This window comes from Cygnus atratus, chromosome 7 (assembly GCF_013377495.2).
Source record: "Cygnus atratus isolate AKBS03 ecotype Queensland, Australia chromosome 7, CAtr_DNAZoo_HiC_assembly, whole genome shotgun sequence".
In the NCBI taxonomy this organism is placed as follows: domain Eukaryota; kingdom Metazoa; phylum Chordata; class Aves; order Anseriformes; family Anatidae; genus Cygnus; species Cygnus atratus.
Window position 1 is genome coordinate 19,270,288 of NC_066368.1, and position 26,228 is coordinate 19,296,515.

At 36.7% G+C, this 26,228-nt stretch overlaps 1 protein-coding gene across 3 annotated transcripts in view; it reads right to left on the reverse strand.

Moving 5' to 3' along the window:
• Window positions 1-333: 333 nt before the first annotated feature.
• Window positions 334-26,228, reverse strand: part of MAPK8 (mitogen-activated protein kinase 8) — a 46,906-nt gene continuing 21,011 nt past the window's right edge. The window contains exons 2-12 of one of the 3 annotated variants that reach the window (XM_035538574.1): window positions 22,990-23,156; window positions 20,310-20,439; window positions 19,026-19,084; window positions 18,757-18,895; window positions 13,921-14,086; window positions 9,050-9,121; window positions 6,829-7,011; window positions 6,182-6,306; window positions 5,131-5,194; window positions 1,710-1,787; window positions 334-1,265 (exon numbers count right to left, since the gene is read on the reverse strand). In XM_035538574.1, the coding sequence (XP_035394467.1) occupies window positions 1,120-1,265; window positions 1,710-1,787; window positions 5,131-5,194; window positions 6,182-6,306; window positions 6,829-7,011; window positions 9,050-9,121; window positions 13,921-14,086; window positions 18,757-18,895; window positions 19,026-19,084; window positions 20,310-20,439; window positions 22,990-23,111 (1,284 nt within the window). In that variant the 5' untranslated portion in view covers window positions 23,112-23,156 and the 3' untranslated portion in view covers window positions 334-1,119. Of the gene's footprint in view, window positions 1,271-1,709; window positions 1,788-5,130; window positions 5,195-6,181; window positions 6,307-6,828; window positions 7,012-9,049; window positions 9,122-9,478; window positions 9,551-13,920; window positions 14,087-18,756; window positions 18,896-19,025; window positions 19,085-20,309; window positions 20,440-22,989; window positions 23,157-26,228 lie in introns of all 3 variants that reach the window. The other 2 variants (XM_035538724.1, XM_035538649.1) reach the window with 2 other exon arrangements.

A 26,228-nucleotide genomic window follows, 5' to 3' on the forward strand; every position in this document is an offset into this window, starting at 1 on the left:
ATTAATGTATACAGCACTACTTCTCCCTCTCCTTTGGATGGCATATATTGCTCACTTAATGCATTAGCTACAGAAATCCTGAGGTTCTTCTACCACTTACGGTTTTAGCTATCAGTTACTTTTGGTGGAGAAAGAATAGCTGAAGTTTTGCCCCTATTGCATTCGTGTCACTTCCTCTTCTCCCCAAAAAGCGCTCACCTTAGCAGACAAAAATACTAAGAAACTAAACTCCCAAGAATTATATCCTACATGAAAGTATACTTGTTTTCCCTGTTGGCAGTCTAGACATCCTGGATTCACTTTGTTTTGTGTGTACAAAAACAGGCTACAAGCTAGAAGTAAACAGTTTATTTGCATTGCAATGTGTTATTCATGAAGTATCCTCTTGTTTTATGGCGATCACAAGATTTGGCATGCCACAGTTCTGCAGAAAACATCACATCCTTTTGTTAGGCTAGATATTTCTGCAGCCTTGAAGATAGGTTTTGTTTTCTTAAGTTCAGAAAACCATTCAGATGAAATTTCTTTGCAAAGGTTTGTTTCTCTAACAAAATTCAATAACTGTTGCTTTTACTGAAGTATTATAGGCAAGAGGCCAAAATTAAAGAGGATTTTGTTCTCTGCCAGCACCACAGTAGTATGCCCCAAAAAAACTACAGCTGGCTGCACTGAATTCTCTCTCCACCTCCACATGGACATATGACCAAGCATAAAACTTTGAAGGATATCATGAACAAAACATCTGGAATAAATTCTAATTAAAAAATTGAAAACCTATAAAATTTTAAATAATTCATGATATGGTAATGACCACAACATTAATATGTGCTTTGATAAAACAAATCTTACAAATTCAGTAAAAAAAGATCAGCAGCATAATAGTAAAGCAAATATGCAGATTTTAAAACCACAATAAAAATTATCAGGTTTAATATTTTACAGTTAATTACAGCAAAAAAATTGGCTGCTTTTAACACAACTTACAGTTTAAAATTACAGCACTTTATGATGAGTTCTACGATTATTTTTGAAAAAACACTCAAAAATACCACCAAATTTTAAAGGTGCCCTATTAATGACTAAAAGGACCCCCCTCCCACCCCCCAAAAGACCAAGTAGTCATCTACAGCAACCCAGAGGTCCAGCTGAAGCTTCTAGACTGCTGTCTGTATCAGAGGCCAATGTTGGATCTGTTGACATTGAAGACACATCGTTGACAGATGACGATGAAGATGGATGTTGAGAGCCATTGATCACTGCTGCACCTGTGCTATGAGAAACAAAACAGCAAATCAGTTGCAGATACAGTTGCATGGTTCAGCACTTGCATTAGTCTGTCTCTTCCTAAGGGTCATTACTTTTCCCCATTTCAGCAAGTTTGAAGAGATGTATCTCAAGCCATTGTCAAAGCAAATAAAATCCACAATTCTCTAATTTGGGGCTTAATGAATGGTATGTCAGGAACCACAGAACTCACATGACAGGATACCTGTCAAATTCCAATAAATGCTATTGTCTGAAGGGTAAAAACCACAGAGATAGCACTGCATAAACCCAGAGCTAGGATACTAAAAGAGAATTGTAGAAGTTATCGGTCACTGAAGAGACATATTTTTGAGTCAGGTTACTCTCGGATGTCTTGAACAACTTTACACCCTCCTGACCTAGTACTCATCGTAGCTTTGTACTGTGCTTTTATTGTAACCAACCTAAAGGGGCTGGTTGTCCACGTATAACCCCATTCTTGGTTCTTTCCTCCAGGTCCATGACTTCCTTGTATATCAATTCTGAAAATGCAGGGAAAAGAAGGTAGGAAAATGAATTTGTAAATACAAGACTCAATTAACAATACATCTACCATTAAAATTTCTTAGGTTCATTACTGTTTAGAATAAGTTTTGAACAACATGTTGTAGGCTACAGAAAAATAGGCAAGTGGTACAATAAAGTACAATTCTGTTCTGTTGGAGCCACAACAGCCTGGCACTCTCAAGCACACACTGACATTGCCCTAAGACTTTTGTCCAGACAGCCTAGGGACCTGGGGTTAAACTGAGTCTTAGCGACCACTCAGTTTTTATCAATGACTTCTTTGGTACGGAACAACCAGATCAGCAATCTTCAAGGGAACAGGTAGGCCACCAGGAACTGCATGTGCTGCCATCACATTTAAACTCATTGCAGTTACCTGGCAGTATTCCAGCCTACATTGCCAGAAAACTGTAGCTCTGTGGATGTTTAGCTGCACACAGTTTTATTCATTCAAGGACAATTACACTTACGGAGAGCCAAATGGTTCCCGAATACGATTAGAATGGCTTCATACAGCTTCTCTCAGCACTGCAGTGCTTCTCACTTCTACTCACCTGCACTATAAAATCTTTACCTAATAGACAAGTCGTGCTAAGTGGCACTTCAGAATCTTAGAGCTACGTACAAAGTTGTTAGACAATGTTTTTGAAAAAAGCTGTGCTGGAGAACAAGTTTCTTTACTTTGTCACCAATTCTTTCTCATCTCAAAAAGCCGTTTCACACACTACATCTATTACTTTTTCCATGATGCAGACAGTTTGAAACTCTGAAAGAACTTTTAGGATTTAAACTGCCTTTTTCTTCTCAAAGGTCTTTGCCTGAAGACAGTAGCTGACTAAGATACTCTCAGCAAGTAGGAGTTTCCTTAGGAGAGACCAGGCCAAAAGCCCTTGGAAGAGATAGTAGCAAAAACCACAATGAACAAATCCATACAGCATTGCCACCCTCCCAAAACACATTTGCCACTAAATCTCCTCAGTAACAACATCTAAAGGTCCAGGTCATTATGAAATGGAATACAACATTGCATAGAAGTAGACACATTAGAAGTTCCTCATCCTTAAAAAGGTTACAAGTGCTACTAGAGTGCTTGTAACAAGAATCATACAGCCCTATCTATATACTGGCCAGAAGGTTTCTCACCTAATGGCAGCTTATTGCTGAGAAGAGACTTCAGCTATGAATCTACAGAAGTAGTGACAGAATAACAGAACTAAACATACTAAATGCAGTTCATCAGAACTGACTTGTCAGGCTACTGTCACTGGCAAACTAATGTAATGTACAAAGAGTTTGGAAGAAAAAAGCATTTAGGAATTACAGTTTCAAGGGCTGTGGAAGTCTCAAAAGTAAACTCCATACTGCCTGAAATACCTACCTTTCATTTTAGCAGTATAACTACTTATCTTCTGTTTCAAAAGGGGAATAAGTTTCCTGGGAAGGAGCACAGGGAGAGAATTTCCACAATTCTATCTTTGCCTTTACAATTAAAACCCATTTTCTAATAATAGGAAGTGACTTGCAAGTGTGGTAGTACCAGATTTTACAGCCTTGTGTCCATCATCAGCCAACAGAATGAAACTGTCAAAAATTACCCATGAAACATTTTTCCTGTTTTGTTTTTGGTTTGGTTTGGTTTTCCCCCTCTGGGGATAAAAAGGCTACACCAATCTGATATTCCTTCCTAGACTTTTTCATTCCAAATTATTAGATCAGTCATTGCACTAAATTGTTGCTTAAATTCAGTATTTGTAGCCTTCACAGTCTCTGGATCCATCCAAGCTCAACATTACCACTAGTCCTATTTAAAACACTTAAACCACAGAGAACTAAATGAGGTACCTGAGACAGAGGAAGCAAACATCCTACATAAAAGCAACTTGTTTATACTAAGTGAGAACATTTATAGTCTAAGGCACTGAAATGCACATTGAACAGACTCTCAGGAACTAGCACGTAGGCCCACAGTGGGAAAGCCACATACCTGCCCTAATCTCAGTGAAAAATTACCAATTCAAGTGTTTGTTCTGCCTTTCACTTAGGAATAACCAGTACCAATTCAGGACCACAATAAATCCTCCGATATGCTAAATCATATGATTAAAGACTGCAGTGATCCAGAGGAAGGCATTTTTGTTATCTGCAGACATTTCTAAATAAATTGTTTTGTTTTGTTTTTCTTCAGTATTTAGCCTAGTTAGTACAGTTGGTGACAATAAAAGAGTAATACATTTTAGAGGTGGCAGTTAAACATTGTACTTTTACAGTAACTCATCCATTTACTTACATAAATAATTCTAACAAAAATAATAAGTGATTTCTGAAAACTACAATGTCATACAATTAGCATTGTCTGACTTGTCAATAGCAGCAAAGGAAAACATATGATATTAATAATACGGACGTAAAAGATTTCTCCACTAGAAGTGGAGGTTTCATTTATCTTAAAACCAATCTCCACAGTTCTTTAAAGCTCAGCAACTCTCTTAATTTCTAAAGTGCAAGGGGTACAGAAGGTTATAACAAGGCTGTGGATTACAATACATCAAATGCTAATGGATGCAGTGGCAGATGGCATTTTGTCTTAGCACTAGGACCTCTGCAGTAACGCCACACCTTGTAGAAGCAATTTCAAAATGAAACACAAGCTCTACAGGTAACAAAGATGTTCCCCTTGTACTTTATAAGTATAAAGGAAAATATAGATACAAAACCACTAATGAACACTAAAAATCATACTCTTGGAGGTAAGTCTTACGTCATACTATGATCTGTTCCACACCTCAGCCCCAGCTACTTTCTCTGGACCTCACAGGAGATAACCATCAGTGTTTCCCACATCACTATAACCTCTCTATCTTGCCCATTACTAACACTCCTTATAGCTTCCTCTTTCAAATCCTCTGCTTGAATTATGTTCAGTACAAACATTGCTAATATGCTCTTTACTTAAGAGTGATGCTTCTACTTCAGACTTACACTGCTCCAAATCCTGATTTTTTTTTCAGCTGTACCAGTTCTGTCCAGAAGAGTTCCTCTCCCTAAAACCACTGCCTTATGATTTGCATAAGGTGACTGAAATGAGCAGACCTACAGTTGAATGAACTTAAGCTCGCTACAAAGGTTCAGCACCTTTACAGGAAAAATTATAGTGTCCTTAAAATCAAGAGGTTGTGAAACACTGATCTGTTCCCTTGTCATTCCAAGCAATTGAAGTATATACTATTAGGTTACTCAGGAGAATCTTAATAACAAGTAAACCTTGGAGATTAACCTACTTCAAAAAAACTTTAGGATAAGCAGAAGTGTCGTTCTTACCTTTCCATTCTTCTATCGTGTGTTCCCTCTCATCTAACTGCTTATCTGGTATCTTTGGTGGAGGCTGGAAAACAAAACTAACTCATGATAAAGCAATCAAAAGGGAAACAAAACTAGAATAAATGAAAAATGGAATTAAGATATTCTGAATAGGAACCTGATTTTAAAATACTGTATTTACATGGATAAATAATCTCTCATACTTGGCTTATTGTTTAGATGCTGTTTCACATTTTAAACTTGTTCTGATTAGCAGATTTGCTAACGTTACTGAAATAATTAAAGCAGAAACTGAACAACCTGGTGAAATAGCTCATAAGGACAGTAGTCTCCAGCTCAAGCAGCCCTTTTTACCTATTTAGTGTTAATTAATAATTTTCTATCTAGTTATTATAGATCAGCAGAATTCTAATTCCACCATCTACATCAAGCATCCTTTTCTGTTCTTAGTGGGCCATCACCAACTCACTTTCTCTTAAAAATAATGTTTTTTCCCACAAGTTGAAATTATTTTTTTAACTAAGATTTTCATTTAATTCCTTTGTTCTTTAGTGTCAATAATTGCAAAAAAGCTTGAGGTCTTGTACAGAAGAAAGTTTTTGCTGAAACGCTTATTTTCCAGTTTAAGAGTACTATCAATTGTTACAACTAATGAAAATATTTCTCTTGCTCAGGAGTAAACATCTCAGAATCCTATCACAGGCAATCAAACTATGTTGAAACAACTGAAACTCAAAAAATTAGAACTCTGTATCAGAGACTTCAGGTGCATTGCTACCTGTCTAGGAGTTTATATGCAATTACATAGAAATACAGACGCACACACAGAAGTAGTTTAGTTACCTGCAAGTTTGTGCCCATTCCTAATACTAATTCTAATAAACAAGTATATCAACGTCAATAAAAATGATTACAGCTCAGTTAAGCTTCTAGTGAAATGTGTGGATCATGCAATAATCTTCTTTCAAGCAGTTACATCAAGCATCACAAGTTTGCTTTAATACATGACTATCTTAGTCAGAGAAACAATCTTTCTCAAACAAGAACTTACAGCTTCTGCTTCTGATGGATCATACCAAACATTGATGTATGGGTGCTGGAGGGCTTCATCCACAGAAATTCTTTTAGAGGCGTCTATAACCAGCATTTTTGACAACAAATCCCTTGCTTGACTTGCTGCAAAAGTGAAATTTTCTACTTACACTCGTGCCATGTGCACATAACACAGTATTTCAAAGCTCATAAGGAAAGAAGACTTGTGGTAAACAAACTCCAATTTAGGATCTATACTACCCTCACAGAATTTAGGGTTTCGGAAAGAACCATTTTACTAACTAAAGGATCTATGCGTATTATGAATATAAAAACTTTATTTTCATCCCTAAAGAAAGAAGAGCTGCTCTGGCTACACAACTTCTACTCCTCCCCATTTTTCTCTAAATCACATCTGTCATTGGTAGGAATATGCTTCCTTTTCTTTATACAGGTTTTACCAGGATAGGAGCTGTTCCAGAGCAGATGAGAAAGTGGAGGTAACCGTACCTCAGAACTTTCACCTGCTTCCACAATATTAATATTGTAACATTTAAATCCTTAGCAGCATGATTCTACAGTGAACAAAACTAAGATACATTTCTATTCAATGCGATGCAGTTTATAAACTTTTAAAATATACAATGCACAGAAAACAGACCTTACCTTTAAGTTTGTTGTGTTCAGAATCAGCTGGGAAAAGGACATCTGGGAAGAGTTTCTCAAAGCTATATCCAGCATATTTGGGTCTGTTCTCAACATAAGTTCGGACTGTGGGCTGTAATTTCTTCATAAATTCAGGACATGGTGTTCCTAGCTGCTCTATAACTTTATTCCACTGATCAATATCTAAGGTTTCACAGCTAAGAAAAACAATGTCTAATTTTCAGCTAAAAAGTTACGTTAAAACCACAAGAATTATCAAAAAGAGATAAAAAACGAAATTTTTATTAAACTATCAAGTTCAGCATTAATCGGGATCATCTTCTTAGAGAAAACAGTGAAGCAAAGCAAGTATGATTGAGTAGTCAAGGCAACATGCATTTTACTCGAAATCATAAGAATTAAATGGCAAAGGATATACTCCTGTGAAACAAAGAAAATAAAAAGACTCACAAAATTCATTAAGTTCAAATAAAAGTGTTTAGGTTATTTTTTAAAGACATTCTGAGAAAAACTCACTTCCTGATCTAAACATTTATTCACAGCAATCAAGCTATTAAACACCATTAATTCATTGAAGAAAATCACCGCGCATGGGTGCTTTGCCCTTCCTTCTTGCCTTGATAACTCAGCTGAGTCTGGACTCTACCAAATTAGTGATCTCTCCCTAATGACACACAATACACAGCACCAGTGGGCTCATAAAGGATGAAACCCTGGATCATACAGGTCAACAACAATTTTGTCAGTCTTCAACGTTGAAGCAGAAGACTTTCAAGGGCATGTAAGGAACATCTTAATTGAAAAGCTTACACCAGTTAAGGAGAGATTGACCAGTTCACGGCAGTAAAATTTAATATATGCTACTAAAAAAAAAAAAAAAAGAAGAAAATAAAATGAAGTTTGGCTCAGGAATTTCTAGTTGCAGGTCATTAGATACTGGGAGAGAGTAAAATTTTGTATATGCTTATCTCAGTCATACAGTCTTCCCAACATTTTATTTTCAGCTACTGTCAAAGACTTGAAACTGCACTCCCTAAACCTTCAGTTGGATCTAGCAGGTCCTTTCTTCTGTTCTTAAAATTTTAAAGTAAGGTTTTGTATAAGGTTTTGAAGTTCTACAATGCTTTAGCACAGGCCTTGAAAAAAAACAGTATTGCATTGTATGGCACTGAGCCTAAATTCAAAAGCCATGCAAGAAAACCAGATTGAGAACGTTAGCATGGTACAGCAAATGCAATGTCAGAGCTGAGTGAAAGTCCCTGGATCTCCTTGCTGTGCCCCAAAACCTTCACCCAATCCTCATCCTCAAACAGGAATGTAACAATTTTTAAACAATTAACCTGTAGCAAAAGCATGAAAAATTTCTGATGGCATCTAACAAAATGGAAGGGAACTACTAGTGAAACAAATAAGATGCCAAACTCCCATTAGATAACCACTGATTTTAGCAAGGATCCAGAGGTTTCAGCTCTATTTGCTTGTAGCAGATCTTTTGCCTGAAGCATTGTTCACATGACAACCCACACAGACACCACCAAGCAAATCATGGAATAGAAAGACAGAAGCACCAGATATTTCTGAAAGCTGTTTGCAGGATGAATTCTGCAAACAAAAAGAAAAATCTACGGAGTGCAACCATTTAAGCTAGTTAGGAACTTTTTGTAAACATCTCCTATAAAAAAATAAAAAATAAAATAACAACTGCTAATGTGCTTGGGTACCAAACAAAATTAATAAGTTATTATATAAATATGAGGTCCAAAGCAAAAAGCAACGCATGTCAACCACCTAAACAAAACACCACCTACACAAACAAACAAACAAATCTGTCATAAATGTGACAATGTCCAAAAACAATGAATAGACACTATATTAAACTGAAAAAGCAAACAAACAAACAGAAAGAAAGGAAAAAGGAAAAATAAGCTTGTTCAGCCCAAGTGGTATTTTGTTCATTTTGCTGTATTTTCTTACTTAGTATTAATTTCTGAAGACAGTCATACTTGTTAAAGCCATCTGTGTTGTTGTTTTGCTTTAAATGGTATAACTGTAGACATTTTTGCAGCATCCTGGAACCAAAATTAGGAACTAGCAAATTGCATTTTGACAAGGCAGTTTAAAAACAGTATTTTAAAAATTAGAACCACCTTAACCTGGAACTAAATCGTTGCAGTCTCTTTTGACCTTTTAATACTACATCCTAGGCCAAAGGTAAGGATACGATCTGTACCAGGAAATAAAACACCACCTTTGATCATTTCTCCCATGATGCACCCAACTGACCAAATGTCAACTGAAAACAAAATGCAATGATATTAACATAAAAGATAGTTATCAAAATAAAGTAAATAAAAATATCTAGATGCACACATACACAAATGAAGTGACTATAAAAAGCATGTGTAATGAAAGTGAGTGAAGGTGGATGAATGTATGCTAACTAGAGGACCAGCAGAGACTATGTCCTACTGCTAGGTGCAGCCTGAGTATAAATGAAGTTCTCAACAGTTTTTTTAAAGTGTATCACAAGAAAAATTCATGTCCATTTAATAAAAAAAAATTGCACAATACGCATTTTCATGACACAACATCGATAAAAAGGTTAATCACTTCCTAACTAATTCAACCTGCTGCAGCAGCACAAGGATACAGTCCCTTCCTGGAAAGAGGATTTTGTGGCAAACCATTTCGCCCATAATGCACCCCACAGACCATAAATCCACTATGTTTGTAGCACAAAAAGAAGGGAAAGCAAAGCAAACGGTCATTTAAAATGAAAAGAAGCATAACATGACTGCATTCTATAAACAGCAGAGACAGCACAGGAAGAAGAGCAAGTCTTTGTATTAATCAATGAGACCACTTTTGAAAACACAGCATATAAGGATTAGCTTTTAACTGTCTCAAATACAAGGCAGAAAACCATCCTTTGGTTTATACAGTGCTAAAGCAAGAGCTAGAGCATAGAGAGAGAGATATACATGAATCAAGCAGAGTAACGCCCACCTTCAAGTTCTGAGACTGGCAAAGTTCTTCCAATAGATTATAATAAAGCACCAAAGATAAGTTTATTTATTGAAATTATTTTCACTGTAGTTATAGGAATTGTTTTAAGAGCAGCAACTAAATTGCCCTTTATAAATGTGGTATATCTAAGTAGTTTACACTTTTAGGAGCAGAATTAATTATTTAACATATTAAATAACATTTGCCATCAAGCATTTCCTGTAAGTCAGACTACCATGCATATCTCTCTCCGTTTAAATAAAAAGCAAATACAATCGGTAAAAGGTCACTTAGAATTTTAGAGGATCAGTTAATGACAATATTAGTACATTCCTAAGAGATTTTCAGATAAATTATTTCGTTTAAAAATATTTCTCCAGTTATGCTCAAATAACGTCTTATAGAAAAGAAAAACTCAATAGCAATATATTTTTGGTATGAAATACACATTTTCTTCATTATCTTAAATAATTCAGAAGACATACTCGTAGTTTATTTTTTACAGGTATGCCATTTTTTTTTACATTGCTTTCAGAGATACTGTTACCTCTGTATGCAAATATTTTCTTGAAGTCATAATGATGTATTTGAATTGTTATAAATACCTTTATGTCAAACATGAGACTGGAATTTCAATTAAGCGGAAAAGAAGGGGATTTAAATGAGAATAATTGTATACTAAAAATCACATGTTAAAGTTGTGAAGGAGCTAAGCAATTTCAAGCAAACAACATTGTTTCTTATTGAAAATATTTCTTCCCTTATTTAATAAGTTCCTCTAAAATAGTATCTAAACCATACGATAAAGAGATCACAATTGTACATATTAATAGGTCAAAATTAAGGGCCTGGTTCATTTAAAAATAATTTATGATTAATGGTGTTTTCTCTTTAAAACTCTTTTAGAATATTTACAAGAAGTACACATTCTGCTGCCTTCACAAACTGAACTATATCCAAATCTATTGTAAATAATTTGTGACCAATGTGATGAAAACAACTATAACTGCATGGAGAAATCTGGGAAGAGAAGTAAGACAAGTCAATGACTTCATGCATCAGAAGACTTCAGGGGCTAAGAAAAACTTTAGGTACAATTCCTCTCAAAACAAAAACAAACTCGTGGTGTTTGGGGGTCTTTTGGTTTGCTGCTTTCATTAATCAAAAAATAACCTGTTTATTCGTAGGTATCTGACTAACTTTTCCAGAAGCTAGACGAACTTATACATAGAGGACTGCTCCTGTGAATACTGTTATAGAAGACTGAGTCAAATCTTAAAGATTTCAAAAAATCCTTTAAAAAATCTTTAAAAATGACTGGTTGTCATACAGAATGTACTTAATTCTTTAAAACCCTGTTTGGAGTGAATTTACTATCTTCTATAATCTGAAGAGGAAAAAAAGCTAAGTGAAAATGAAATTCAAACTCAGTGTACATACTAGGAAATTTTAAAATAATTGTTTCAAAGGGTTTGGGTGTTCCCCTGCTTTTCAATGCTCACTTCCTGACAATAACACACATAACTGTACCCAAGACTAAATATGCTAAGGTGTAACTGCAAGAACAGTTTCAGTGTCCTTCAATTCTGAATTTCTTCAGTTTGCAAGGCCTGGTTTCTTAATACAAAATACCCATATATGCTTTGCCTACTTCAGTATGAGGCATATGGAAAAGTTAACTCTGTCATAGGCTTGTCTGGGATCTTCACTAGTTCTAAAAAAAATTACAGATTTCATACGTGCATACCACAGTACCAAAGAGTACGACCCTATAGTTTGTATCTCAGTCATCAATACATGTATTGCAATCCTCCCGCATCTTGTCTGAAAGGGAAGTTCAGCAGGGCACTGAAACAGCATAAAGCTGCCAGATGACCCTGTTCAATTAAACTATATGTTACTCTCTCTTTAACCTTTATTAGCTGTCAATTTTCAATATTTAACTAAGTTAAGGCAACCTGTAATTTAGCTATGGGTTTAGAGGGCTACAACGGGCATTGACGTTAACAGGTGGGGATCCTGGACAGTCAGTCCATGGTTCCTACTGCAGACACGTCCACCCTTTATACCTGCCTCACTGCCCTCTGCAGCCTAGCTGCTCTGTCACCAGAGCTGCACAGTAAGAAACTCATCAGCCAGTGACTGAGAAGAGCAACAGTTTATGTAAATAACCTCTAAATGACAACAGTACATATGGAAATACAGATTGTCTTCTGACTCAGCCAACAGATTTACATTCTCTACAAGTGTCATTCTCAACTCAATGTCCACATATTCAGCTTTTGGGAAGATGCTATGCTATGTAGTTTTTCATACGAAAGTAAATTTGAATTTACATTCTGCTGCAAAACACAATTCACTCTTGCTTAAGGAACAGGATTGTCAGTGCTCCAGAAGACAATCTACTTAACTCCAATAATACCTGAGAAGCATTTTAATGGAAAGAATGCTTCACACTTTTGCAACTCAAATTTTAAGAGAAAAATGTAAACAGGGTAAGCTAAGTCAGAAAACTTGAGACTTCCATTGCATGAATTCCTTCTGTAAGGCAACTGTGTGACTCAGACTACAGCTTTAGGTTCTTTTATCCCTTGTCTCTCAGTTGGCCAATGTAAAGCCTTCTGGGAAAAAAAGGAAAGAAACTTAAATTTGTGCTTTCTATAAAACTTCGGCAGTTAAAAAAAGTAACTTTAAGTTTGCTCCACTCAATCTCTGACTTCTAAGTTACAGAAAAAATAGCCAACTGTGGAGGCCATTTGAAAGACTGTATTCCTATCTGGCAGACTAACAATCCAAACAGAAATATAAATCACAGCCTTGCAAAAAAGATCTGTTCTCTTTCCTTTGAGCTGGCTTCTTCTATTGTCAGCACTGATAGGAGTTATTCTTCCTGGCTTTTATATGAAAAACAAAACAAAAAAATCAGTCTCTATGCACCTCACAACTATAGTTTCTGTACAACCTGAAGTCACTTGCCCTAATGCTATGCAGTTGCCAGGAAAGTTTGCAGACTATATTAAGAACCTTGCAAAACACTGCATGCCCCAGTTGTGTCAGTAACCTGAGGAGCCATACACCTTGTATCACCAGGAGACGGCCAGCAAAGCCTCAAGCATCACAACATCTCCTAGGGCTTACTGGAGGACTAATCGATAATGGGTTTAAAACATTTTCAGCAAATGGCGATCCTTGTGCACAACGCCTGCCTGAGGCAGATACATCAAGTTAGGTGAACTGACAACAGCGACAGCAGATTAATGAAATGGCAGCAGCACTGGGATCGTAAACAGAACTTCAGGAAGGATGTGTTACTTCGGTTTCCCAAATAAATACTAGGTGTTTCATTTAGAAGATACATTATACCTGATCGAGTGATTTCCCCCAAATGCTATACGCTTTCCTTATTTTCTTACAGAGGATACTGAGAGATTGAGGGTCAAAGACGGAGCATAAAGAGGAGGGAAATGTACCCAAGCAGGACAAAGCAAACAAATTTCCTTTGAGTTCGTCATGGACCTCAAAGAATCTACGATGCTTCATGACAGTACGCTGCATTTTTCTTTGAACTATGTTACTGATTTTTTCTTCAGCAATATTAATTAAGAGCTTAGTGTGACAATTTCAAAGTGGGCTGGTTTCAATAAAAATAATGCCACTGTAGTTGGACTTGATCTTGTTTGTTTCCTACATCCTGAAAGGCTATATTTTTTGAACATTCAATTTGGGACACACGTTTACTGATGAACTACAATTTATATCCTCATCAGGAATAAAATCAGGTCAATGTACACCAAGGTACATACCACATATTAAGGTAATATATTTTCAGTTCTTCTGTCATGAAATTCAATCTACCAAACAGGTCATTTAAATTTTTAAACAAACAAGGCCCTCAATTTCTTTTCCTATTAAATGCAAACATTTCTAATGGGATTAGATAAATAAATTGGTGTATCCAGAATCTGCATTTTGGTCACATGCCTAATTTATAAATTTTCTACAGCTTGAAAAAAACATTTAACATGTAAAATGTGGTGTGCCAAACAAAAAATAAAGCTATGCCAAAGAAAGACTATATTTGCTGACCGTTTTCTTTGTATCCCATCCCTAGGATGACCTCTGGTGCTCTGTAGTAACGAGTCACTACATAAGGCGTCATCATAAAACTAGTTCCTGCAGTTCTGGCCAGTCCAAAGTCAAGAATCTTCAAAGTGCAGTCTGACTTTACTACTATATTACTGGGCTTTAAGTCCTTTAAAAAGAAACATCATATATGACTGCTAAGACAAGCACAAAGTACTTTGTGGTTCACATTTTTAAAAGATAATACTGCTAACATTAAACCCCACATATATTATATTACTCGATCATTTGTAAAACTGCAGTTTCTTTTCCCCTTGCATTAATTAATATGCATTCAGCAGACTATAGAACTAATTCCTTTACTGTGCTTGTAGATCTATATAGCAATTAAAGAACGAAAATACAACTAGTGTTACAAGATATGCTAGTAATGTCTGAAATAAATCGAGGTTAGTATGAAATGTTAGCTCTGAGGAAAGGTCTAGAAACTTCACTGGACCAACAGTTACTACTACAGTGCTGTTACTACACAAGTAACATGACAATTGCTGAAATTATTTGATGCAATAGTCATCATGATATAAGAATTATTAAGAATTATAACATGAATGTTAAAAGCAGAAGACTTCTTTGCTAGTCAAGGCGGCATTACCTCTTTTGAACCAATGCAGATATTTCTCTAAACAGGAAGGAAATGTCCATGCTCACAGAGGTCTAGTTTCACATTTAGGATTTGGTTCACATTACGCCAAATTTGGTGACCAAACCCAAAAAGGCACCAGTGAAAAACTGCCAGATACTTAATCATTAAATTGTAATAAAAAAATGATGTATTTTCAGAGGTTCTTAGCTGGAAGCTTGGTAATTCTATTCTCTTCATCTGAACTCTAAAACTACATTGGCAATAGGGGCTTTGCAATGTCTATACAGACACTACACAGACATACTCAGTGTTTATCTCAGGAGGATCTTACAAACATCTGAATGTCACAGAGCAAATATTATGAGCAGAATACGTTCAGAATAACTTCACCTTAAACTTTGCATCATAAAATCATTCATAACACACAGGCCATAACAGATAAGCTCGCATCCTTTCTGGCTACCTCTACCAAGATTAATGAGACAAAACAACAAGATGTAGCAGAGGATCCTAACATGTGAGCTGCAGGCACTTGATAAGTAGCTCTATCTTTCATTATTTCGTAAAGACTTAAAAGAGGTGACCTGCAAGATGTATGTAGTTTTCTTTTGTGCTTGTACATCTTTCAGCAAGCCCCTCAGAAAGCTAAGAAACCTGCACTAAAGACAGAGAGGAAACCACAAAAAAAAGTTATTGGAACAATACAATTTTAATGGGTAATTAAAAGACCTGCATACTTCCATATTAACACACACACTTCCAAATCACACTGAGAAAGACTCTGCAAACAACTTTGGCTTAAAAGATTCTCAAATACCATGAATAAGCTCAAATATTATATGGCATTTCAGCTATTCAATATGCATATTTCACATTTTGCTAAAATCCTGTTTATTATCAGCTTTATTTTTGCACAATTCCATTATTTGGAGAACGTTCATTACAGAATCCCAGGTGCATGCTGACAGTATTAACTATATTTGTTCTCCCCAAAGCTGCAGGATTAACTAAGAGATTTTCCCTTTGCAAGAGGAAAAACACTATGAAAACAAAAAGTGAAAGCTTAGAGAGTACTGTCCATCCTTAATTTCTGAACACTGTGTTGTTCTCATGAAGCCTAGGAGCATGTTTTAATTTTGAATACAGAACTCCCGTCCCTCAAAATGATGGAGGCTACTGTTGACTTACAATGCATTTCAAATTCATGCAAAACCAATACTTCATGTTTAAAATAAATGAGGACTCAAAAGTTCCCATGAGAGTGATTAACATAGCTAGGCTGTAAAAATATATCCAGCACCTATCGCAGAAGATACATCACCTAACCTTAAAAATGTAAAATATCAGTGCCTAAAAATCAGAACTATTCATGGCTGTCTCCCCATTAGCCACACAGGGAGAGAGGGGCATCTCTGGAAAGTAATTCATGGTTTACATGAGTTAAATCATTTTTGGAGAAGTTTCTTTCTCTTTCTTAAGAAAGATTTGTGTGAAGGGCTTCCATAATTAGGCACCTTTGTTAAGTGCTCAAAATTAGGCAGAATACAACGTTTCAGAGCCTCAATGCAAGACTAATGAGACACTCTGTGTCCTTCAGCAAGTCAGTGAGGCACGGCCCTGCAACTCTGATTATTCATCCTCCTCCCCAGCCTGCAAAATATAAATGAATGTGTACTTGTAGCTTGCTGGAGACTCCATCTCTGCAAAATGTTTTGAACACCATAGTGTTCATCAAAGCCGATGTAAAGTTACAGTCCAGTCATTATCAGGGTAAAACGTTATCCACTTCTGTGAAAGCTAAATATGTCACCTGCAACTTCTAGGTGAAACAGTCTAAAACTCTTTGTGTTTGATGTCTGCCTTGTTCCATGCCTCTAGTCTGCTATGAAAAAATACTGCACTTATTTCTATGGCAGATAGTATCCAGTGCTACAGGCACATATGGGGAACATCAGAGTTTCAGTCATTTGGCAGGCTTTGAAAAAGTTACTGAGATACTGAGATTATCACAGCTATGTTAGAAGCTGAACAACCAAGTTAAAATCTGTGTGAAACTACCAACAGCAAAAAATGCTTCAACCTTTAGAGGACCCTAAAGAAGCACACTAGATTACTACCCAGAATGCTTCAATGGCAGCCACAGTAGTGTGGACTATATTTAAGGAATAACAACTTTCATAGGCTCATAGAACAGCTTGGGTTGGAAGGGACCTTAAAGATCATCTAGTTCCAACCCCGAACAAGGTTGTTTCAACAAGGTAATTACCTTTAGACATTCAGGACAGTGCTACTGAAAGCCTAGAAGAGTGGTATGAGGAGTTACTACTGCAGCCACATGTTCCATATGAAAGACGTCTCTTTTCAAGCATGTCCTCCTTGCCTTCTGAGGTTTTGTTTAACTTGTTGCACAGAAAGAATTTTGATGCATTGCACCTTTAAGTGTAAAGCACTTAAAGTACATACGCAGCAGGTAAATAGTGCAAACGTTTTTGCTTGAACACACTGAATCTTCTAACAAAGTCTGAGAACAAGCTGTCAGATGAAAATCTACCATGAAGACATGCAAAGTGAAATGTATCTGCCCATGTCCTTCAAAAGCATTCGTGCATACTATTTACATAGCAATTGTATCTATAGACAATCTCACTGGAACTTTATCTTTAAACTTTGTACTACTGCACAACATGAAGCACTCCAAAAACTTCACCCATATTTACAGCAGCAAAAAATGTATCCTCAAAACTGTCTTTATTTCTACCTAACAACTACTACTTTTCCATAAATATACAGACAATTTCCATTTATTCACGGTATCTACAGGCTCAATGTTTTGATTCCTACTTTATAGGAGCACAAAATGCTTACAGCAAGTGAAGTGTTAGAAACTACCTCCTGCCTGCACTACGATCCTTAGGAAGAGACACTTACACTTCCCACCCTAGCAGGTCCATATGCACGTGCAGACCAGGAAGTGCAGGGTTCAACAGCTGGGTGATGCCCCTGCCTACCTTCCTTCCCCCCAGCTCTTTCAAACACAGCTGTCCCAGGGCAGATCGTATGCATGAAGGAAGCCTCCACCTTCCCACCCTGAGCTGTTTACTAGAATGAGGCAGTAGATGAGTACTGGAGCTAGCTGAGCAAAAGGAAACAGTGTTCGGCCATTCAAATTTTATTTGTTATTCAAACAGTTGTCTCAGTTCTCGAGTGAAAAACAGCAGACTGAAAGGGAGTGTCATTCTGCCAGATCGAGCCTGCATGCCATTCAAGGATGAGATGGACTACTGAACTGTGCAAGCACCACCGCATAGTAATAATGCCTGTTGCAGCATTCAGAATTGCTGTTCAGGATTTACTTTGCTGCGTACATCATCCTTAAGGGAGACTACATAGTACCGACTGAAAGTATCACGCATGAATAACTTTAATTATTTCTTCTGCATCATTTCAGGGATAAAAGCTTTTAAAAATTCTCCCTATAAAACATTACGATGAAGAATATAACACTAAAAATACAAGCTTACAGATTCCCAGAATAATATAAACTATATTTGAAAAGTTATAGCTAGACAATCTCAAGCACTCTTTTCACTACACACAAATGTATATAAGACATTTAACTTGAATAGGCAACCTTAAATTCAGAATGTCCTGACCGTTTGACATTTGTCCTGACCATTTCAAACCATTTGAAAACTAGTTGTCATTTTTGCCTGTAGGCAACCTGAATGAATGCTTTGTGACACACAGGTGTATGAAAGTTCCACTCACAAGTCTTTATCATGACCTGTTTATTTGGAGAATTCAGATACTCATTTGTTACTCTGCCAGTAAAAGAGCTGAAATAAATTGGGCAGTTCTTTCAAAAGATGGAATTTCAGGTTTGGTTACCAAAAGAATAAAGGCAGAATTGCTTTCAGATACTCTTTCCTGCCATGACTACTAGAACACGATATAGAATTTGAGGAGGTAATGTAACTCACTGATAAAATCTTTATTTGTACAGATTGTTATCAAATCCAGGAAAAACATTCAAAAGGTTCATTCCAGAATTGCAATGGAACAAAGTAAGCTTCATTTCCTTTGTGTATGGCAAACTATGGCGACCTCTGTGCACCCATTTCTGATTTTTTTTCTAGCTCCTTTAAATACACAAGGCAAAACGAGGTGTACAAAAGAAACACAGGAAGTTCACTTACCCTATGTATAATTCCAGCTGAGTGAAGATGTTTGATACCACACAGCATTTGATAAAGAAGATAGGACATTCGTTCATGGTCCAGCTCCATCTGAATCACTTGGCAGAGATTTGCGTCCATGAGCTCCATTACTATGTAGCTTATAAAGCAAAAAAAAAAAAAAAGAACAATCAAATAACGCTGTCATTTTATTGTATTCTTTCACTGTTTATTTTCCCATGTTAATATTTTTAAAGTTAATTCACAGTTTTAGATCAAATCAGACTTACACGTCTTGAAATTCTTCCAGGGATTTTTGTGGTGTGAACACATTCAGTAGGCCGATTATCTGTAGGAAGGGGGAGAGGAAGTATAATCACACCACAGCAACAGCAAAGGTGCAAATCAACATTTCAAAACTGATACCCAGCATCCTGATGCAATCCTCCTGGTATTTATTCATTGAAGCTCCAGATGCTCAGTGGCTCAACCAGGACTAACACACTGTAATAGATGCTAATGATTTTATCAGAAGTATTTTTCCTCCACAAATCACAATCTAAAGATATGTTGTGTGCACTAACAAGATGATCTCCGGAGCTTAAAACCTCAAGTCAGTGAGTCGTCTTTTGCTCCCTAATTTAAGTTTGAAGAGAACTGATTAAGATTATTATTATGTAGGAGGAAAAATAAAATGAAATACTGACAAATACTACCAAAGAGGTATTGCTTTGCCATATGCAGAGGCGAAGCAACAAATTCATCCAGAGAAAAAAAACAGACCATTGAAGCTGTTTTATGACATTTTTCCAGTTGCTAAGAATGGACGGGATATGCAGTAACAGGCCAAGATACTACTCATCAAGAGTCACACAGGCTTGCAATAGCTGATGATCATATAAATCATGCTATTGGGTAGAACTTCCTTCAGAGAATCCACTTATAAACCACGCATGTCTTAAAACGAATACAAAATTTTCTCAAGTAGCTAAAAGAGTAAGTCCTCTATGACTCACTCCTTGCCTAAAGGCCAGGGGGAATTTTAACTTGCTGAAGGGGGATTAAGAGGGAAGGTGAGGAAGATGGCATACAACTGCCTCTGAAGGAAAAAAATGGTCAATACCAGCCTTCTGTCGTCCAGCTCTGATAATTTTGTCACTTATTCTCTCCCCATGTTTGTAATCTGCTCTATTCCACAGCTTCGCAAACATCAGAAAGTTCCTGCTGTCGCAACCCAGACTCCTAACTTGTTCATGCACCACAAAAACATAAAACCAAAACCTGTTGCTGGCTTTTTCCTCCTACTTGTCTAGCAGCAGAAACAGCTGTCTGTAAAAAGTAGCAATGTAACACTGCCTCCCTTCCTGAGTTTGAAGAGGGAATTTAAAACTGTGCAGGTATTTACACCAGTCTGCACCAACTCTTCTGAAAGATCCTTTTGTACTTTTCATGAAGAAACAACCATGCTCTGAAAACCACTATAATCTACAAACAATGCCATCCTCTGAGTCATCTTTACAAAGAATAACCTTCTAGTTAAGTCTTTAACATTTAAAGCAGGACACTCCACTTACATTTTTGTGATTAACGCACTTCATAAGAACAAGCTCTCTGTAGGCTCTTTTAGCATGGGTTTGGTTCTGAAATGGTCGGCTTAGCTTCTTGATTGCAACATTTCTTTCAAGGATGGCATCATAAGCTGCACTATAATTAAAAATAACATTATTACATCTCAGTGTCAAGGTCCTTTAGCTGTGGCAGTTCTCACCTTTTCCAGATACCATTTACCATGTCTGCAGATATACCAAACTTCCAGTATTATTCAGATTCAGGGTGTGTTACAACAAGGTGCTCTTGTATGCTGAGAAATTCAAGATTTAGAAAGGTTTTCCCAGCTTCATACTCCTAACACAAGACAATCTCCACAAAAAAAATTGCAGGATTTCTGCTTCCTAGAATATCTGACTAAAGGTATTGAGTTCTTGCCACTCATTGGCACTGGAGAACAGACTGCCTAACTAAGATTGAAAACATTTCAAACGCAAAAAAAAAAACACATCACTTTTATGTATAATCTTCACGCTGAAAGGTAGGAAAAAGGAGAGAGGAAAAGTAGGTTATACATGGGTCCTGTGCTGTCATTTATTATGCAGTATGCAGCTGTTTAATATCCTCATAACAATGAGAGTATCGATGTCAAGATAAGGCAAACAAAAAAATGCTAGGAAGGCCTGAACATCTTGATGTCACTGGCTTGTACTTGATAAAAAGGAAGAATAAAATTTTGTTTGCAGACAAATGCCAAGACTGCCATATGATTCAGTAACACAGGCTGTTTAACTGATGAAGATTGTTACCGGGGACAACTCCCATATATATCACATTTCCATGACAGGAAGGCAGGGATTTTGTTTCCTGTAAGATGTAATACAGCAGCTGACTACTGTGCAGACTCAGGAAATATTTGTCAGCTACTAAAAAAGCTTCAGCAGGGAAAATACCATTTTATTGTCTCTTATGAAGAACAGTGTACAAACCTAATGAAGAACATCCACCAGTAAATGGTCAGCTTTTACTGAATACAACTAAAAATATGTTGTCTGTATAGTGTGTAGGCTTGAATGATATTTTTATCATATAAACCTCTAATTGATAGGGGAAAAAAAAGAAGAAAAGGGAAAAACACATACTGATAACTTTCTTTGGTTTACATTTTCCACTACCTGGAATTTCCCCCATCTACCCCCAAGATAAGGAATATCTTATGAAAGAGAAGCAAAGAGGTGATCAGGAAAGAATGCCAAACTTCTGCATCCTCAATATATAGCTGTAGCAGCTTTAGAGCCTGTTTCACTGTTAGATATGGTTGAGCCTTTAGGCCATCTCCTTCATATTCCTCCAAATCAAGTTCGGTCAGTTAAAAATAAATCACAAGAATTACACCCCATCTCCTTGACACATGGGCAAGATTTAACCACATGAGTGCTCCAGTCTGCTTCAGGGTAATCAGAGTGGTTTAACTAAAACAGCTTCATTTACCACTAGCAGTAATTACAGAATGATGCTAGAGTAATTACATGGTCAGTTTTTGAATCTCAGCTCTGGGAAGGGCAGTAAATTTGGAAAACAGGAGGTAACATGTGACTAGGAATCAGAAGAGAAGTGGTAACATCTAAAGCTTTTGCCGTCTTTTCTGTAGCAACTAAACAGACTCCAGCCAAAAATCTGCCTCATTATATTAACACACGCATGTACAAAATTCAGATTATTATTTCTGCTGCTGCTACTTATAGACCAAATAATCTTACTGTGAGAAGTTATCACTTCAAAAACAGCTCTTTCTAGGTTAGTGGCCTTCAAGTTTTCATTTCCACTGAGAACACTGCTTTATTGCTATGCCAGCTAAAACACAAATATGAATTAAAAACAAATGTACCACACATTCTCTAAACACTGATGAGGACAAGATCAAGGGAAAACTGTTTGAGAGGATTATGCTTTTTCCTACCCTTCTCTTACCTGACATTTTTTCTGTATTTTTATGTCACTAGTTACTATCTTAAAATTACAATAAATTGGCATGCCTGCAAATTGCTATGCTATCTATACCTTATCCTTGATCGTTCAAAAAAAGTCTCAAGAATCTTAAACCAACATTTACCTTTGGGGTAATTTTGCTGCAAAGGAAACAATGCCTAAAGCGGCTAGTTGTCACTAATATTCAGTCAGTCGGACACTCTTCAGTCCAGAGCTCTCATTCAACAACTTACACTGTCAAGTCAAATTTTCCTGAACTTCACCGGGTATTTACATATTATCCTGAAAGTCTGCATCACAAGTGCTCATTAATTAGTACCAGAGACTAGATAGATTATAAAACTAAGTGAAACTGGCCCCTAACAAACCATTTTGAGAAGTAAAAGCATTTAGAAGCATTAAATATTATATAGAGAGCATTTCTGGCTTTTATTTCACTATAAGTAAACAGTGTGGCTTAGGATTAGGATTAGTTTCTTTATCCAGGTTTTACCCCATTAATTTATGGGACTCAGCACAGCTGACTGATTTGCACAGAAGGGCATCAGTTCTGAAGCAAGACGGGACATAGGTCAAAAAGCAAGAGCAAAAGCCATTGTTGAGGAAAAACAGCTAATGTTTACTAATGCTGTTTTTCACGTAACGTACAACTGTTAAGACACTGAAAATTCTATTAAGGTAAACTAAAAATACATTTACGCCTTAAAGAAACCTTACCATACTATCCCCTGTGCTCCTGATCCTATTGGTTTCAAGTTTTGATACCGTTTCAACACAGTGAACGTAGAATCTCCAATTTCAACACTGTAGAAATTGTTGTCGCGCTTGCTTCTGCTCATGACGGCAACTTAGTCAGATTGCTTCATCCAAATTTTGTTTCTGGCCTGTAAAGAAATAAAATTTGAAAAACTAAGATCTTATAACTGTACGCAATCTAACAAAAGGAAAAATTCCTCATAACATGCAGAAGATGCTTCTCGAAAACGGCCCATATGCAAACCTACGCTGTTTTTAATGTCTGTTGGAATGAGACGCCACATGCTTGAAAAAAATTATTTTTAGGTATGTTCCTAAAACAGGAACCTAGAAGGGAAAAAATAAAAGAAAAACAAAACTGAATGATTGGTAGCAAAAATCTGAGATGTCAGTGAACAGAAAATCAAAAATTAGGCTGTGTCATCCACAGAGCTCTACGAGTGCTGCCATGCCTTTTCACAAACGTGCTGCAAATGAGCAGGGTTTGGACCAGATGCCCTCCAGAGGTCCCTTCCAACCTAAATTGTTACATGACTCATGCAACAAGAGTGACAGACTATGAAGACATCTTCCAGACATTAAAATCATGAACACATTCTTGGTCTCAACTGCCAGGAGCACCTGTCACTGATGTGGAAACACATACAGTTAATCAAGGACAGAAAAGGAAAACTGGCCTTGTCAGAGACCTCTCATACAAGCTTCTACGAAACAAAGTAATAATCAGGGGAAGAGAGAACAGGAGTAGGAAAAAAGGACATATATTTCACACAAAAAAATCCCTTGAATTAAAATAAACAACATCTTAATGCACATGTCCACAGGAGAAAACATTAAAATTGCACAATTGCTTTTACTGTATCACTTCCTGCTTCTTCGATGTTAGCTGTACTCATTTAGTTTTCTCTTTACATGGGTTGTGAGTTGAGTTGTAACAGATGTCTAGTAGTACAAATTCTTGTTTGACTCTAAGAAGTTTCTTCATTTCTTCAAGAACAATAGCATGCTGTCTTCCTTTGTCACTAACTTACGCAACATTTTTCCATTATCATTATTTATCAGCCCCAAACAGTGACAGATTCTTTGCTTCCACACATCATTATACTATACATTTGTTACATTTTAAACAAGCTTTGAAAATGCCGATAGCACATACATGGCCTTCACAGACAATCACAAAGGTTCTACAAGGCTAATGCCTTCAGAATTTCAAAGCTCGCCGAATTCCTCTTTCAACTGGCTAATCTACATTCATTTCAGATATGTAGGTGCAATAAAAACACTTTGAAATTCTAGAAAAGGACACGTTTTAACTATTTAACATACTACAAATTAAAAATACACTACCTTAATAGCTATCTCAAAAGAAAAAAAAAAAGTCCATGAAATAAGCCCTTTTTCCTAAATACTGTTAAAAGCTGAGTCTCAGTCACAAAACCTTAATGAAATACCAGAGCAGTTTGCATCAGTGCATTAGCAGGTATTGTTAAAGGCTTCCTTCTCCAGTTGATAGGGGAAGCTTATTTGGACAGGAACTGCTGCTAGGGACAAGAAAAGATGGATGCAAGCTGGGATTCCGGAGTGTGAAGACTAGGCCTATGGGAACGATCGTGGTTTACTGCAAGGAGCTAAAAGGCCTAATTTCTTAGCAACATACAACGCCATCCCCACCTCTTACTTCCCCATCCCTTTTATTACTGCTTCTTCAGACTCTGACACTTTCTCAGCACTTTCTTCACAGATGTACTCACACATTCCCAAAGCTTTGGAACAAAGATGCCCAATAAATATATAATGACAAAAAACGAAGGGAGAAAATCTGTTGTGGAAGGTATGAAATCAGCCAGGCAAATTTCTGAAAATCAGAAAACAAGGAATAAAGACAGTCCTTCATATGATCTTACATCTGTTCTTTGTCAGCTGAGAAAACAAAACAAAACAAAAAACCCCAAAACATTGAGTTTATCCACTGAAACTGTATTAAGATGCAGCAACATTGAAAAAATGTACGATTAGCTGGAACAGCTTAGTAGAGCTCTGCTATTTGGTATCAGCATCAAGATAATGAAAGTTTAATACTTCACTTAGGATAATTCCTCTAAAATGAATGCAGAAAGGGCTGTTCCTTTCCATTTGGAGTTTTCAGATGAACGTTGACAACTTACCACTTACATGTCAATATTTAGAGTAGTCAAAGCCAGGTGTGCAGTTTAATTCCAACTTGGTAAACTTCACAGGATCAAAGGGTCAAACAAACCGAGTACAGGTTAAGAAAGGACCTTGAGGTATATCATTCTTTTAGAAAATAATTCCTTTATATTAACCTTTATATTAAAATTACATGGATACAGTACATGGTACTATAACCAAGCAAATTTCACTGCCTTAAAGCTTTGCCATTTGCTACATGTTCAATCAATATGTTTATCAGTATGCACTGGGAAACTTGCGTTTACTAATGATTTTATAATTACAAATAGTGTTTTAGCATATAGCAGCATATAAAAGGAATCCTTGTTTATTCTTGCTAAGGTTAAAAAAAAAAGTGTGCACTGTTTCCGTAGCAATGTTTTCACTCCTTTCTGAACACATTAGCATCGCAGCCACCTAGATAATGCCTACAGCCCATTAGTCTATCCTTCTCTGCTCCAGAGACAAAAGCAAAAATAATCATTCATACACTAAATATATGCTTCCTAATTGACAAGCCTGCATTCTGAACTATTACAGTAACTATGCTAGTCCTAAAAAAAGCAGTTTGTGCGAAGTTTTTGTATGTAATTATCTCTTTCGCTTTATCTAATGCCTGTGCCACATACAGGAGGACACCTGGAAGCTTTAAGCTCTCATCACTACCCCCTGAACCCTACAGCTTTCTCCCAGAGCAAAGCTGCCAGGGAATACAGAGACTCTACCTCCTGGTCAGAGAGAAACCACTAGGAATATTTTTCTAGAATCATAGAACCACAGAATGGTTTGGGTTGGAAGGGACCTGAAAGATCATCTAATTCCAACACCCCTGCCATGGGCAGGAACAGATTATCATAGCTTCTGCCCATATTTGCCAAAACATTTGGCTAATAGACGGCTCCAGCCAGGACTACAGCATGCACAAGCAAACCAGGTGCCAGTCCGCCATCTCACTCAGTCTAGGTTTAACCTCAATTCTTTAGTCTTTGGTTTTGCCATTTCCCCTCTCT